This window comes from Festucalex cinctus, chromosome 6 (assembly GCF_051991245.1).
Source record: "Festucalex cinctus isolate MCC-2025b chromosome 6, RoL_Fcin_1.0, whole genome shotgun sequence".
In the NCBI taxonomy this organism is placed as follows: domain Eukaryota; kingdom Metazoa; phylum Chordata; class Actinopteri; order Syngnathiformes; family Syngnathidae; genus Festucalex; species Festucalex cinctus.
In genome coordinates, this window is record NC_135416.1 from 7,108,587 (window position 1) to 7,125,945 (window position 17,359).

Here is a 17,359-nt window from a genome sequence, read left to right on the forward strand (position 1 = left end):
AGTACAGTACATTATTTTAATTTTAACTCAATTTCACAAATTATGAAATTACTGTATTAATGTCAAATATATGTATGCAGCCATTTTTCTCATTAGTTTAACATTTTTCCACTTTTATGTTGAGCATTAAAACTTCAAAAAAAATATTGTATTGCACGTTTACAACAGATTTACTATTGTGGGTTAACTATTGAAGAGATGAATTGCAATTTAAAACTTTAATTGTCTGACACCCCTAAAAAACAACATCAACAAGAGACCATTCATATTTGTCTTTATTGACATTCCGTCATCGTCATTTGGAAAACGTCACAGTGGCCCTGATGCACAAGTCACATCTGTTGTCAGTTGTTACAGTTAAGCTCCCACAAAAGAAGGAATAAAAAAAAATAAAAAATAAAAAGTACATGTATACACTTCATTTTTGCGTATATGTTTACAAACACGGTGTGATACATTTTGGTCAGAACCACAAGGCACATTTGGGACAATCGCAAGGATATAACACAACACAAACAGGCCACATGTAGCCTTTGTCAGACTTGGAAAAAATAGTCAAGAGGCTTTTTTTTTCTTTTTAAGTAAAGATGCCTTCCTCTTCCGTAACTCTTATGTAAAATAGTAGAAATGTGTATTTATGTGGCAGTCGCACGGGCGCAACCTGTTTTGTCGACTTGTCGGAACTCACTCCTCGCTCGTTCTGCAGGACGAGAACCGAGGCAGATCTCGTGGAGATCTTTGTCGATGATTAACGTGGCGAGGAGGCACGCGGGAAAGAACCGAGTCCCGCGGATTCGGTGCGCGAACCTCGTTTTTCATAAACATACATCATCTGGAGACAAAAGTATTGGGACAGTGAAAGCGGTGGAAAACAAGATGCTCTGTCATTTAATTATTATTTTTTTTTTTTAACAAATTAATTGCACAATTTTCGTTTTTCTGCTCCTAGTTTTTTTTCCAAAGCTTGAGTAAAATCTTGGAATTAACATAAAAGGCATATTTAGAACCAAAGGAAGAATTTAAGTTAAATTAAAAATGAAATCCCAATACTTTTTGTCCACAAATGTTGTCGCTGTATTGAAAGAAAGCATTTTGATGCTTGCCTATATTTTCCCTGAATATAGATTACACCCAGAGCCCAACAGTCTACAACGGGCTAGTCATTAGTCATACGTTAAATTATGCTGTATGTTTCCTCATTGCACCTCGCGCCGCAATCCCGCTCTTTGCCACCATTTTTAAAAGCTAAAAATACGGCCGAGCGGAAGCGTCAGCGAGCTTTGTCGAACGCTAAAAAGGTCGTTGATTGTCCACTGCAAGACGTCAGGATGAAGGCTTCAAAAGCGCTCATCCTCCGTTGATATTTCTGTTTTACAGATGGTTAATTATGATAAAAGTGCAAAAATAATCATTATAATGAGACTTTTGAGCATCAAGCTATTTACAACTGTTGACGTCCCTCATAGAGGCTGTTCACATCCTGTATGTTGATTTATAGTGCTTAACAAATGATTCGATCAGCATCCATTAATACACCAGAATGTAGATAGATGCTCTTCAAGCTAAATGATGACATCATTGATAAACATCATTACCTCCTGAAATCGATCTGTTTATCATTATATTATTCACATGCCTTCTTGGAGGGCCTAAAGATGCCTGAAAACTCACCATTTTTTTTTTTTCAAACAAGAAAATAACATAATTAGTTGTCAGAAATTACCAGTTTTAGTGTTGAAATGTTTGTGGTTGATTCATCCCTGTTCAAAATGGTAGTCAAGCACAACAGAGTCCACATTAAATGCTCTTCATTGTGCCCTTTTTTTTTTTCATGACAGGAGATTAAATCAATTTGTTAAGCACTGTATTTCTTAAACAATGATAATTGAACAGCTACACGTGTATGAATACATTTGTGTCACATCGGGCCTGACACTGTGTTTAAAATGAACCCTCGTTTTTTCCAAATTTGCCTATTTTCTGATGTTTTTGTTCACCCATTTTGCTCATTTTTGTGATCTAGTGGCATCTTGTTGAAGTGAGGGGAGGAGCTTCATTTAGCCAGGCTTTGCCACCTTCTTGTGGCAGCGATTCGGTAATTACAACCTTTCTTGTCTGGGCGTCAATTACTCAAATTTTCGCTGTTCGCTCATAGCTCAGTCCTGATCCCCCCCCCCCCCACATTTAGTCTGGGTTGACTGTATACTGTATCAATGCCACTGACCTGCATATATGACTCGCTAGCCGCTAGGCCATTGATGCCAATGCAAGCCGTTGAAGTCACAGGGCGGCCATCTTGTTGCTCCCACTTCACGACTGTATAAACTATACGGTATACGTACAGATGAGACATATACAGCTCGTAGGCAGTTAGTATAAGACCGGAGGCGGGGTGGGGGGTTTGTGCCGGGGTGGTCACTTTTTTTTAACAAGTAAAAAAACAAAAACAAACAAACAAACAAACAAGTGGCTGGTATTTACTGCTTTGAAGACCACCTTTTTTTTTTAGCACTCAGTTCCTAATACCCCAATATTAGATTTGGCAGCGGAATCTTTTGTTGACTTACAGTTATAATTCTTTAAATAAAAAAATATATGTTTCCTCCTGTTCTAAACATAATTATGTAAGCATATAATTTATACATGTACTTAAGGAAGTTGTAAAATGTATTAAGTCCTCTTGTTTATGTTTAGTACATTCAAAACGCCATAAATCATGCTGTTTCTACTATACCGAGAAACGTTTCTTGGGAGGAGCAATATGGCGGCTTCGCGACCACAAAAGTCTTCGTCTATCGGCTATCCAGTCATATATAGATCAGTGATTAATGCATTTGCGCCACATTAGCCTGATTACTTTCAAATTGTGAAATATTTTGCGTCATTTGATAGGCTGAAACTTCTTGGAATTATCATTTCTGCGAGCAAACAATGGAAAGTGAGGGATGTAAAAATATCACGAGACCACCCACCCGAGCTCCCCTCACCATTATCGAGCGAGCTCATCCTAGCTGACAACAGCCGGTTTGAGCAGGAGTGCCCTGGGAGGGACAACCACCCATGACAGGGGATCCCTCCCTCTGGGCGACACCCCCGCAGACAGGTTCAAAACCTCCCCCTCGGATTCCGCGTCGCCCTCGGCGCGCCGCAGCCTTCCCAGAGCGCTCAGCCCCAGCACGGACGCCGCCGAAAGTCCAAAGTGAAAAAGCGGCGAGTCGGCCAGTCCGAGCGGGGAGAAGAGCGGCGCGCGGGGGTGGCACAACGCCGACAGGGGCAGCGTCGCCCCCAAACCGCCCAAGAGGGCGGCGGCCGCCCCCGGGTGGATCAGCCGGGCCCCACCCGCGGCGGGGAGGTCGGCATGAGTCCCCGGGTTGCCGAGGGGGCCCGGTTTTGGGGCGGCGGCCTGCTCCTGGCTGACGAAGTGCCCGTGGGCTTTGATGTGCTTGCGTAGCGAGCTGGGGTCGGTGTAGCGCTTCAGGCAGCCGGCCATTTTGCAGCAGTAGGGCTTGTCCACGTAGTGCGTGCGGGTGTGCTTGAAGCGGTCGCTGGAGTTGGAGTAGCGCTTGCTGCAGCCCTCGTACGGGCAGATGTAGGGTTTCTCTCCTGGAGGGGATGAAAAATATGGAGATTAGGGATGAAAAATTAATACAATTCAAATCTATATCGCAATGTAGCAGAATGCAGCTTTTAAATGGAAAAGACTGCCATTAAAAAAAACAAAACAACTGTAGGCCTATTCCTGACGTTTTTTGTTTTTTTTAGGGTGTCAAAATTAGTGCATTAATTTTGAGTTAATTTAAAGTTTCTTTAATGCCACTAACGCCACTAACATGTCCACTTCCAAATTTAGCAATAATGAATTGACTAATAATGTATATATCTGTGGAGACTGGGGTTAAGTTGCATTTTACAATTTTAAAAATGTGCAGGATTTCACATTAATTCATGTTACATTGTCACCGTATTACAAATGAAATTATGCCATCTAGTGGCAGAAAAAGCGGCCTAAACACAAATTAATATCATTTTTTACAGTACAGTACATCTTTATAATTTACTACATTTTATAAATTATGATGAAATTCTTGTCAGTAACTAAAAGCAGTCATATTTCTATTAGTTTTTTTTTTTTCACTTTTATCTTAACAGCAACCAGTCCAGGGTGTCCCCCGCCTGCTGCCCAGAGCCAGCTGAAATGGGCTCCAGCACCCCCAGTGACCCTTGTGAGGAATAAGCGGTCAGGAAAATGGATGGATGGATGGATGTTAATTAAGAGGATGAAAACTTAAGAAAAGACATTTTATTGTATATTTTATTGTACATGTAGAACAGATCTAAAATTTGCGATTAATCGTGATTTAACTATTGAGGTCATGCGATTAATTTACGATCTCAACATTTAATCACCCGACCTAATATTTTTTAGTTATATTATTTTTAAGGGCTGTCAAAAGTGTTAACTCTGGAGATGAATTTAAATTCTTTACAGCGTTAAAAAAATAACTGTTATTTCATTTTTATTTACTTCCTGTTATGGCCTATAACCTGCTGCCAAACAAAGATGTACAAACACGGAATATATGCGATTAACTTTTTTAAAAAAAAAAATTTGTCACTTAACAACACTCATTATTTTTATTTTAAAAGCCAAAAGCCACAAAAATGATCTCCGCAGATGACAACCTGACATAAAAGGACATAAATAGCGACCATAGCAACATGGCGGAACATGAACCGAGAATAAACAAAGACAGATTTGGAGAAGCAAAATATTCCCCATCCATTTGAGAATTGTTTGATGATAACTACAAAAATGACTTGTGGCAAATACACTGAGTGAAAGAGAGAGGAACTCCACTGAAGCCCTGTGAGAGGGTTACCATGGCGATGCAAGGCTTATTATTTGCAGTGATGTAAATGATTACCCTAAGCCTGCTTTTCAGCCTGCCCTCTTCACCTACGGCAAATAAAGACGTGTGCGCTGTGAGATCTTACACACATCGGCACAACAGAAATATCAATTTAAAGCTATTTCAATTAACATTTAACGCGCTTTTCATCTTTTGTTCTTTTGTGGCAACAGAAATTGCACTTAGTCTAGTTGTGGGAATGCTGAAGCATTCCCGCATATGTTATTGTGATTTTTATTCTGCACACTTTTTTGCCGCTTAACAACTCTCACATAATACTTCCAAATTAAACTATTCAAATGTCAATTAGCTTCAAATACTGACGCCTCCCGGGGTATATATCGTCTGATTCCACATTACTTAGAGTATTTGCACAATTTAACGTGTAAAATAAACTGTTCCCCGTTCGTTTTCAGTGGCACAGACGTTGAACCTTTTCTAAGTACACTTTCCACGTCAACTTCCATACATATAACTTATCATCATTACCAGGTGTCTGATACTGCTCGGTGGCACAGTTGGTAAAGCACAACCAGGAGGTCTTAACATTCAGCTATTAGCATTCAGCTTTCAGCATTCCCATGTAATTTCTCCAGAAATTGCACTTAGTCTAGTTTTTAAAGAGGTAGCTCTTCATTTCAAAAAGGTCAGTGAACCCCTGGTTAAGAACCTGCGGAGCTCACCTGTGTGCGAGCGGGTGTGGATCTTGAGGTTCTCCAGACGGGAGAAACTCTTGCTGCAGGTGGGACAATGATGCGGCTTCTCGTTGGTGTGTGTGCGGATGTGGATCAACATTTTATACCTGGCGCAAAAAAAAAAAATAATAATAATATAGACGTATAAAGCAAATGAAACACACGGACATATATACATTGTGCTAAATTCAGACTATCCAGTTATTTCAAACATAAATTAACATATTGTCAACTAATTTATATACGTACTGTATTATACTGTATGTTGTTTGCTAATTTAAAAAAATATATTAAAGAATTAGCATAAAATTGTGTGACTAACACACCTGTGTAATACGTCCCCCCAAATCAAAAGCAGTTTTTCTTCAAAAGCAGTTTTCTAGGTTTGGTCATGTGACATTCACAAGCTGAGCTGTGATTGGTTACCTGAGCCCTTGTGATGTCATTTTCAGTCGACAGCAAGTTGCAAAATGTGCTATTGTACGTGAAAAATAATGAAAGTATCAAATTCATTATAGCCAAAATATTAACTTTTTATTACTATAATGGGCTAAATAAGTGAAGTATCACTTTAAGGTCTTTCAAAGCATTATCATGTTTTCCAAAATCGTGTTCTTTCACTGTACACTCTTTTAGTAATTTTAGTACGCTTTTTTTTTTTTTTTCATTAGTATTGTTCACTGGATTTTACAGTATTTAAAGTAGACATCAAGACCATCATAAATATTAAATAAAAAAACTAAAAAGATGGAAACGATAGTACTAAAAACATAGCCTATACTTACAAATTTTAAATGTAAATATTTTACTATCAAATATAAATAGTGTGCTGTGACGTTGATTAACGCTTATAATCAATAAAGTAAATACATGTTTTGTTTAAGAATTACATTCATTTTTATATTTTATTATTTAAAATATTTTATATTTTATGTAAATACTGAAAATATAAGCACGTGTATTATTATCTGTGACCAAAAAAATAAAAAGAGTAAACTAAAATGAAAAGAAAAAAAACAATGCATTTACTATACTAAAAAAAAAAATAATGGGTGTCGCCCATACTGATAACAAACCACTCAATTTGAAAAATACATTATGTGTGTATCTTCACACACACACACACACACACACACACACACACACACCCCCACACACACACACACACACACACACACACACGCTGAATGAACATGGTAGGTGCGCGCACACCTGGCGTTGAAGCCCCTTCCGTTGCGCGCGCAGCCCTGCCACTTGCAGCAGTAGCCGTTATCCTTTTCCGGTTTGACGTGGGCGTCGTTGATGTGGTCCACCAAGTCTTGCAGCGACTCAAACAGCAGGTGGCACTACAGGACAAACACAAACCACGTCACGTTCCAACCGATTCCAAATACTATATCACACTTTCACGATAATGACTGGGGTTATAGTTTATATTTAAGGCAATTCTAAACTTTTGTTGTTGTTGTTGTTTTGCCGAGGTGATAGGTCCAGTATTTATGTACATGATTACGAAAGAGAAATGACCTTCATCCAGCGGCATGCGAGCTGAGCGTCCAACGAGGGCTCGGGTGAGGCTTGCTTGTCCTTCTTCTGACCACTGAAAAGAGCAGACGGGAAGTTGTACCCCGCCGGTGGGCTCGCAATGGGCAGGTAAAAAGGATAGCGCTGAGGTGACGCGTCGCCCTCCACCCTTCGATGAAGTGGTGCCTCCTGCGACGTAAACGCAAAACAATGTTGTCAATTTCCATTATTGAGGTGGACATATTTTGCAAAATGGGACGTTTTGATTGTTTGTATACAAATGTTTGGATTTTGAGTCGGGGACTCACCCGTGAGAAGGGGTGAGGCCGGGGGCTGCCGCTGCTCCTGCTGCTGTGGGGCGACTCCAGTGGCGAGGGAGGGGACGAGGGGGAGGGGGACGAAGGAGAGGGGGAGAGGGAGGAGGCGTGTCTGGAGGAAGGCGACAGGCTGAGGTCCATGGCTGGGGGAGTGAAGCAGGATCCAGGTCGCTCGTGACATGGGGACTGGGAGTCTTGAATGGGGGAGAGATGAGGGTGATGACCTTGTTGTTGGTCGTGAACCGCACCAGTTTTGTATGCGCATTCACCGAACCCTTCTTTATTGAAAAATAAAATGTGATTCTTTTTTTTCTAAATTCAACGTATAGGATTTACCGGTGAACAAAATGAACAGGGGGAGGAGCCTTTTCATCCAATCTGGCTCTCTTCACCTTAAAAATTAATCTTTTTGCCACAGTTGGCCATTAGCCACTCCAGTGGACACTAGTGTAGGCTTGATGTACACTGCCATCCAGTGGGCAACGTTTGTAAGTGCAAAAAAAAAAGACAACAGGATGGCCAACAGAAGTTCAGATGTGAAGTGCAAGGAAGAAATAAGAGGCCCTTTCTTGCAAGTTAAAAAAATATTGGGAAATCAAACAACTAAGGAGTAATATAATTGTTAAAATACCCAAGTATTGATTTTCTATGGAAATTGCGATTGATCATGAGTCCACTAAATTGGACTTTAGACATCAGTAGCCGTATTGTGACTTCAACTTAGTGTTGCTGTAACTTTGATGTTTTTTGCTTTAAATCATCATTTAATTTTTTATTATAGCAATATTTTATGGATTTTAGTCCTCATATGAGAGTCAGGATCCTGGTCCTTGTGTTTTGTTGTGGTCAAGTGCAGAACATGCTAGCAAAACCGACAGGATAGTCGACCATATCTGACTCAAGTGGGGATGATGACAGCGGCAGTGATAATGAATGGTTGCCAGAAAAAAAAGAAAATTACTAAAAAAAATATATATATATATCTGTACTTCATAAAAAGTTAATTTAAAAAAAAGTTCATTTTCCTTTGGGTAAATGGTTTTACAATACATGTAGTCGTTTTGAAATATGTTAAAAATATGTGAACACAATGTTCAAAATGAAACAGACATTTTCTAAGGTGTTTACATTAATTTTTTGTTATTCATTCTTTTCTTACAAACATTAATTTTAGAAGAACGTCTTGAAGTTACGAGAAAGTCATAATTAGACTGCATGATAACATTTGGTAATTACTTGTATTACTTGAAATGGCAATAATTAAATTGAAGCCATCGTATGGCCTCTTTTGTTTTCTTTCTTTTTTTAAAGAATTGTTTACTAGCTACCAAACTGTTACTTGTTGTGACGTTTGCATCCACCATATATATTGCTCCTACTCCTGTACTTCATTTTGTAATGATATCATTTATTTTATTCTATTTCGCGTGTGCATGCATGTGTGTGTTTGTGGCCCAAATATTGACGAGTATGCACTTTGAAATGGTATCTCACTCCTGTTTATTTCTCATTTGTTGCCATGCAGTGGGGTACATATTTAGCAAGACAAAGCTCGGACTGTCACAGTAGTGATTTCTGCTGAGGTTTCTTTATGTCAGTCAGTCAGTCTTATGATACATACTCACAATTACAAACCTATGGTGCGGGGGGCGGGGGACAATGCAATGGAAATTCTATTTGAGAACACAACACACTGAGAGACCACTGAGCCAGTTTATCAGATTAGGTTACTGGCAAAGAAGAGAGAATCCACTTACGGGGTGATTGCATTAGGAGGGTAATGTAGCTAATTTGCGCAGTGTGGCATCACGCGAGAACAATGACGCCTGGCCAGAAGTGGCCCAAGGTAGAAGTTAAATAAGCACCTGTTTAGGACCTGGCAACCACTACGGGGCCCCAACAGCTCTGTATACTGTATTAGATATGGGCTTTTTTTTTTGTTTTGTTTTGTTTTTTGTTTTTTTACTGAAGCTGTACTAAAGAGGCTAATTATTGAACTTTATGCGTCTCCGGATTGCCACATTTACATTTGCCTACTGACCGACTTAGGCCTATTCATATTGTAAAGCGACAAAGAAGCTCATTGCGTCATACCATCTCGAACTCAGTCGTACCATACCGGACCGAGTAGAGATCCTGACGTCATGTGACTTTTTCTGAACACGCCCCCCATGCGGCAGGAAATTATTAGCACAGCGTTAACTCATTCGCTCCCAGCCATTTTCACAGAAGCAATCCTCAGTACTGGTAGGCGGACGTGCTAAGTTGCTAACCACTCAACGACCGTGCCGCCCCGCCGTCATTTAATACCGTAAAAAAGTCTCTTCATGATGTTGGTCAGTTATTAAATTCAGCTGTGTAAGATCTATTAAACTGTAGCAGCACAATTGAATGAAACAGATTATTTCCCCCACATTTTAGCATGTGCTAACAGTTAGCATCTGTTGATTTAGCCACCATGTGCAAAGTGCAACACTGGTTCCTCTTTTGGTAGCCTGGAGCATGCTTGATCCCTTATTATTATTATCATTTTTTGCCTCTTCTCGTTGTGGCAGCTGATCCACAACAGCTGTCAATCATTGTGTAGCGTTTGCCGTTTACTCAAAGTGGCGCATACGTTTTCTATCATGCCAGAATGGTTGCACTAACGGCCATTTTGAGAAGCGTGGCGTCAACGTCAAGATCTCTATTGCAATCCCATCAAATTGTTCCGATGAAATCGTTCCACTTTAAAGTAAAACATCCTTGAATCGCAGCGTACGTATCGAGATACGTATCGAATTGTCTTTTAATGGAGAGATGCACACCACTAATATATATGCATGTTATTGAAACCAAAAATAGTAAATCTGACTACTGTACATATAAATGTATAGTATGATTGATAATAAAAAAAAAAATACAATAAATATTATTGGGCAAAACTAGGATGCACATGATGCTTCTGGTTGAGGCTTACCTGGGGAGGAAGGCGGTGACGGGAAGGTGGTGTAAATCAGGCGCGGTCGAGAGTGGCTGCCGAGCGGCGCGCAGATGGACGATGAGCTCCTCTTTCCCAGTCGGAGGGAACAATGCGTCCGCCCAGACGGAAGCTTCAAGTCCAGCGGCTCGTCCGAGGACAACATGGTGTGTAGCATCTGCAGCCCAGCTGGGAAAAAAAGAGAAGCATATTAGAGCGCCGATTCATCATTTTCTCATTCGAGTCATAATGTGTCAATTCAAATCGATTCTCATCACACCTCGTCATGTATTATGAAGGCCCTGCGAACCATCACAGCGTGAGTTCGTTCTAACCATTCCTGTGCTCCAGGGACTGACTAAAGACTCAAAATGGTAGTTTTCCATCCTTGGTCATGTGATACGCTGGAAGAGCAAGAGCGAAAAAGCAGCTCCGTGACTCAAGCGCAGGAATTCTTGTTGGGGCCGAATGACTCAAAAGCCAGTTATGTGCTTCACGGGACACTCCAGGGGGGCGGAGGGTAATCTGCAGGAGCTGAACGGAACGGAACGTGTGAGGAAATGCGTAACAGCTGCACGGATAGTTGGGACAACACGAGCTTTATTTACGACTTTGGTTCAAAAACGAAGCATATACAGGCTTTGAACCACGCTGGTGTATGCTTGTGTTTTGGTGGTTCCAAGAAAGAGGACAAGCTACAAGTCCAGTCTTCTAAGTTACAACAACAACAACAAAAAATGGTGGACCACAGCATTGTTCATCTTGTAGTGACACATGCAGCATTCGGATGGTCGGAACTCGGACTTTTCCGAGTTCAAACCAAGAAGTGTGTACGGGAACGCCCCCTTGAACTCGGAAATTCCACTTGCGAAGCCGGAAAAAAAGAAGGACCCCGACTTCACCAACGGACTACAAGTGACGTCACTCTATAATGGCGATCACAGACCGTGAATGGTAAAACACAATTTACTCGTATAAAACTAGATAGCTTTCTTCATTCATAAATATTCGACACAACATCACGTAACACAACTTATGTGACAGTATGCCGCTATCTCCCTGCATGAAATTATACGTTGAGCTACTGAACTGTATGGAATGCGCATGAAATAAGATAAAAACAATACATTAAGCAAAAGGAGGTCAAAATTAGTTTTGAGGATGAAAATAAAAAACAATTTATCACTATCCGCCATTTTGGTTGTTTACTTTCGCTTCGAACGCTTTCAGGTCGGAACCGGGACAAACCAACTCAGATATATCCGACTTCCGACCATCCTCGAACGCAGCATAAATCCAAAATACTGACAGTAAGACTAACAAAAAAAAAATTCCAAGTATTTTCTTTGTTATTCTGTTTTATACAGAAAATAAATAGTAACAATAATGACACTTTTTTCATCATCAATATAAATTATTTTCACAAACAAATGTACGTTTAGCTGACACTCAAGAAACAAGGATGTTCTCATATTTTTTCCATTCCTGTATGTAGAGGATTTTGATTATTTTTTGCATTAGAGTGGTCCCTCGCTACTTCGTGGTTCACTTATTGCGGGTTCAGTATATCGTGGATTTGTATACCGGTGCAAAATGTATACATTACAGAGTTTATTTTGGCTTGTGCCTCGATATTTCGTGGGTTTTTCAAAGATTTACTGTATTCTTTATCTATGTTGCTATTTTTTTATTATTATATTTACTAAGTTACCTAGTGCTTAGAAAGGTGGGAACTATGTGGTGGCTTTGTTATGGCTCAGTAGATGCTTAACTCCTCCTCCCCTATTTATTTTTTATTTTTTTGAATCGTCTACTTTCTCTACTTCGCAGAAATTCACCTATCGCGGGTGGGCGTGGAACGTAACACCCGCGAAAAGTAAGGGAACACTGTTTCATAATATTATAATTAGTGTTGTTCCGATACCGATACTGGTATCGGCAGAGGTGCCGATACTGCATTAAAACAGTGGTATCGGTATCGGTGACTACTCACAAGTAACATGCCGATAACATTAATTCCAACGCTAATATAGGATTTTGGATGCAGCATTTTGTGTCATGCTGGTGCACGACATTCACTGATATGTGACATGTTCACTACATGCCGATCTAAGATATCCTATTGGCCCTTGAATGCCCTGAACCAATAGCAGGACAGCTTTTTCATGTTGAGGGAAAAAAAATCTTAAGTATCGGTATGGTATCGGTATCGGCCGATACCGCAAAGGTGGGTATCGGTATCGGGGGGCAAAAAATGGTATCGGAACAACACTAATTATAATATTTATTTTATATTTTACAAGATGGATGGATAGATACATATAGATCGATAACATTTTTGTAGTAACATAATGAATTCCCCCCCTCAAAAAAAAATACACATTTTGTTTTCTGGGAATATTACAACTTTGGAACAGATTTCTATTTCCATTATTTCCTTTGGCAAGGGGACCACCAGTATCCCGCCCCTGTATCCTTCAATCTATCTGCCTATCTAGCTATGAATCTATCTCCAGATGCAGGTGGACATTTTCCCCGTTTGGACTCTCCTTCCCCTCTGAATTTGGTATCACTACAAACAATCCTTCCCGCGATCACGGGCAGGATCCCTCGACGTTATGCGAGGACGAAGCGAAACCGCAGTGAAGTCAGTCTGCCGGCCGTCCACATGGCCACACTGGTTTCACATTCCACTGCAAACTCACTGACTTCTGTCTCGTCTCTCTCTCTCACACTCACGCACGCTGCTATTTGGAGTTATAGTGGAAGCACGCACATGCGGGACCATATGTACGCAGGCACGCACACCGAAGGCCTGAAATGGCAGCAGCAGACTCATAACCCCACATGAGCCCCCCCCCCCCAGCGTAACACCATCACCACCATCCAACCTCCTGCAGCTCCTCCACCACTTTTCCCTCAATGACCTTATGTTTGTGGCAGCATGCCCGGACCCTCTTATGGATCCCTCTCCTGCCTAGAAAAACACCCTCTCACGCACATACACATACTGTACGGTGGAGATTCTAAACACATGTCAGGGAGCAGGGACTTCTCATTTGGTGTTGCACATGCATACAATTACTCCGAGGCACGGCCACGAGTCCACGCGTAACAAACTATACATACACACATGCAAAGACTGGATGACCCCGCAGCTCGTGGTGGGGAGTAACAAAGTAGAACTACTTTGTTACTGTATTTACAGAAGGAGTAAAAGTGCTAGCAAGATTTGAACGTAGCCTCACTACACTAATGGATAGATTTTCCGCCATAGATTCAGCAAAGCCCAAGCTAACGGGTCAGCACGAGGCTGTGGGGTTGTGTCAGCTCTCCATGCACCTTGGCGGTTACGCCTTCACTCTCTCTGATTGGTTGTTGTTTCTTCTCGGGTAAGGTGGGTTCATAAAACTCATATTTGAGGTACAAGATGCGGCCAGAGAGGGCTAAGCAGTGATGTCAACTGGAAGGGTCTATTGACATTTTTTGTGTTCTTCTGCCATTTGTGTTAAATGGGGGGCGGGGCATTTTACGGTCATTTTTACGTGCCAGATGCATACTGTATGCCCACGTCAACCTCTGAAAATATATTTTTAACAAATGATCGCACCAATAATTTGTACTTTATGAATGAATGACGTCTCTGCTGTGTATAGCTTAATGGCGCTAAATGAGGAAAACGCTTGTGCACCTCTCAGTTCAACCTCGCTTTCTGATATTGTCACTTTTCTCGCAACTGTTACCATAACAACCATGTTATTGCCACAAATCCGTTGCCATGTGTGGTAAATCAGGCGCAAATTTGCTCCCAGCTGTCAGAATGTGGGCGTGTTTGCGCCGGTATATGATTAGAGCAATATCCTTAGTAAATAGGTGGTTAACTGGGAGAAGACTGCGGGTGCAGTTGTGGGGCAATATTTCGCGCTCTTAGCACTTAGCAGCGCATTCTTAGTGAATCTACCCCTATAGAGTGCTGTTTTTCCTATTAAAAAAACACATGATAAAATGTATGTTGAGTGTTTGGGAGCGGCTGGAACGCATTAATGGCGTTTCAATTCATTTCATAGGGGATAGATGATTTGACATACGATTGCTGGGAATAATGAGCGTAGTCACGGAATGAATTAAACTCATATCTCAAGTCCCTGCTACATTTTTTCCCAGTTGTTATCCTTAGCTAAGATAGCCTTTTCTATGTTAGCCGTTACCACAATGTTAGCTAAGCTAGCTAAAATGTTTTGTTAGCATAAAAGCCTGAGTTAATAAAAGAGGGAAACTATTTTACATGTTTGTTTTTTTTTTGTGTTTTTTTACTCTTAAAACATTTATGGTATACGATTGACTGTACATCGGGGTTTTTGGGGTTTTGTTGTTGTTGTTTTTTTACTTGAGTAAATGAGTAAAGCAGTCAGCTGTAGTTCTCCTTTAGTACAGTCTGATGCCACCTTTGCCCCTCTGGCATGTGCAGTGTGTGTGTGTTTGTACAGCATACATACATAATATACATACAGGAAACCTTCTATGGCACCCTGATGTGGCCTCTTCCTTGCCTTCTATTTACTTTCTCTCTTCCTCTCTCTCACTCTCTCTCATGCACTTCCCTCCATCTCGCTCCTTCCTGTGGTTTTCCTCCCGGTCCTCCAGCAGAGCATACCTCGCCTGTGCTCTTTTTTTTTCTCTGTCCCCGCAACATTTTCTTCTCCCTTATTTTTAATTTTCAACTTTCTTTGACTTTGTTGTTTTTTTTGGAGGCACAGCAGCCGTAACGGAAGGGAGGAGTCAAATAAGACGCTCCATCACTCAAATGAGGGAAGGATGTCGGCTCTTAATTTTTGGGGGGGGGGGGTCACCGCCTTGATTCAGTCTTACTGTAAGTTTGGTGACAGGTTTTAAATAGGTAAGCTCCCTTTTAGCCTCAATTGCGAATGGAGGTTTTCAAATTTTAGGTTCAATATACTGTTGCCATCTGTTACGCTGCACTGTATTCCTCCTTTTTCCATGAAAATACCCTATTTCTTCGACTGGGGGGGGATTATGGTTCGCGGATGAAAGATCTTGAAACTTAATTTTGATATATAGCCACTGCATGACATGCTTTTGTGCCTTTCTGTCCTTGACATCAGCTAGGGTTCTGCGTGTTTGTGTAAGTGTGGGCGTGCATCTGCAATTGAGTCGACAAAAGCAAAAAGATGGTGTAGTCAGAGAGAAAAGGATTTCAAGGACTCAGTGGATGAAAGCTTCCAAGAGAGAGAATTTTGGGTTTCCCCTGACCACACCAACAAGAGCAGATGCGGATGGTACAATTTGGAATGGTAAAGCCCGATCTGTGTGGGGGTGTGTTTGTGTGCGTTTCCGCCGCAGGATGACAATAGCTGTGCCAATAATGTGACATCATGTGACAGCACAGTGTAATTCGCGATGAATGACCACTTTGCAATTTTTAGACAATGTGAACGAAGGCATAAGTAAATACTCGTGCATTTTAAGAAAATAATTCTATATTTTACAGCTTGAAGAACGTCAATATTACTTACTTTTAGTTTGAAAATACAATTTTCAAGACCACCGAGATTGATATGGGCCTAATATTATTTTCTTATTTCTCAAAATCTTGCCAAGTAAAATTTTCTTGTTCTGTTGGCAGATAATTTTGCTTATTTGAACATTTTAAAGTAATACTTTTCTTATTTTACTATTTTTTTTTCTTTAATCTTCGACTGTCCTTTTTGCAGTCAATTTTAAAGCCACAAAACATGGGCCAACGATGACCAATTTTAATTTGTTTACAAATACATAAGATGCCAGGATTTTTTTTTTCTTTTTCAATTTTTGCAGTTACAAGGGCTGACTATGGGCAGTAATGCCCCACATTTAAAAATAATAATAATAATAAGGATGCCGAGTCAATAAGATTAGCACAAAGTATGGTGGGGGGGAGAAAGCAAAGATGAGCTGAGGTGGCTCCCACTCCGCCGTTCAAAATTCCCAGTGGGTCATACTGCATGTTGCGTCTTGAAGGCGCAGAGTGATGCAACTCTGCCGAAGCAGTCTGTAATCGGCGGCACCAGTCATCACTTTGGGTTGGGGGTTTCATTGAAGGAGGAGTGGGTGGAACCATCCCCCCATAAAAAAAAAAAAAGAGAGGTGATGATGTTTTTTGGAGAGTGCTTTTGGTTTCACTAATACTTGTTTTTATTGTTCTGTATTTTTGTAGCATAAAAACACGCACAGTACAAAATTAACGTAAACAGATTTTTTTAAATGGCTCATTCTTTGGCAAAATCCATGAATCAATCCATCTTATATAGCACTTTTCTTCATTAGATTGCAGGTGAGCTGGAGCCTATAAGCTTTTGGTTTCTACCTTTGGATTCCTCTATTCTCTCTGAATTAGGAATGACACGATATGAGCAGTATCGTGATATCGTGATATTAAAACTGCCACAATATCGTCGTCGTCATGTTCACAATATTTAAAAGGAACACATCTGTTAAAAAAAAAAGTCAGGTTGATTTCCCTTTGTGCAGTTCTAGCACCCTCTAGTGGCTAGTTTATTAGTGCAATTTAATTTTCATTAGGGATGTTTTGGCCTTCTATGTTTAAAATCTAATGCTAATTGTCGGATGAAGGGGAACCTAATTTGCTTGTGAAGCGATAAATGTGTGCTTGCATTAGCAAATAAGTGCCTCAGTATTGTTATTGGAGATTGTAGGTGGTTTATATGCATTGTTGTTATGTACAAAAGCACAATATTGTGCTTTTTTTTTAGTATGAGCTCTTTTTTTTATAATATTGTGATGTTTTTTAAATATTGTCAACACCCCCACAAATATCGTGATAATTATCGTATCGTCACCTTCATATCGTGATATCGTATCGTGATGTTTGGATATCGTTACATCCCCACTCTGAATACTGTGACACTTTGACCCTGTCATTGCAGTACTCTGCAT

General features: G+C 40.5%; 1 protein-coding gene across 2 annotated transcripts in view; it reads right to left on the minus strand.

The window, feature by feature from the left end:
• Positions 1 to 257: 257 nt before the first annotated feature.
• Positions 258 to 17,359, minus strand: part of LOC144021332 (zinc finger protein GLIS2-like) — a 28,201-nt gene continuing 11,099 nt past the window's right edge. Inside the window, exons 2-7 of one of the 2 annotated variants that reach the window (XM_077525547.1) lie at positions 10,406 to 10,594; positions 7,438 to 7,640; positions 7,133 to 7,318; positions 6,818 to 6,951; positions 5,594 to 5,712; positions 258 to 3,603 (exon numbers count right to left, since the gene is read on the minus strand). In XM_077525547.1, coding sequence (XP_077381673.1) covers positions 3,008 to 3,603; positions 5,594 to 5,712; positions 6,818 to 6,951; positions 7,133 to 7,318; positions 7,438 to 7,640; positions 10,406 to 10,583 — 1,416 coding nt within the window. In that variant the 5' untranslated portion in view covers positions 10,584 to 10,594 and the 3' untranslated portion in view covers positions 258 to 3,007. Of the gene's footprint in view, positions 3,604 to 5,593; positions 5,713 to 6,817; positions 6,952 to 7,132; positions 7,319 to 7,437; positions 7,641 to 10,405; positions 10,601 to 17,359 lie in introns of those variants that run through there. The other variant, XM_077525548.1, reaches the window with a different exon arrangement.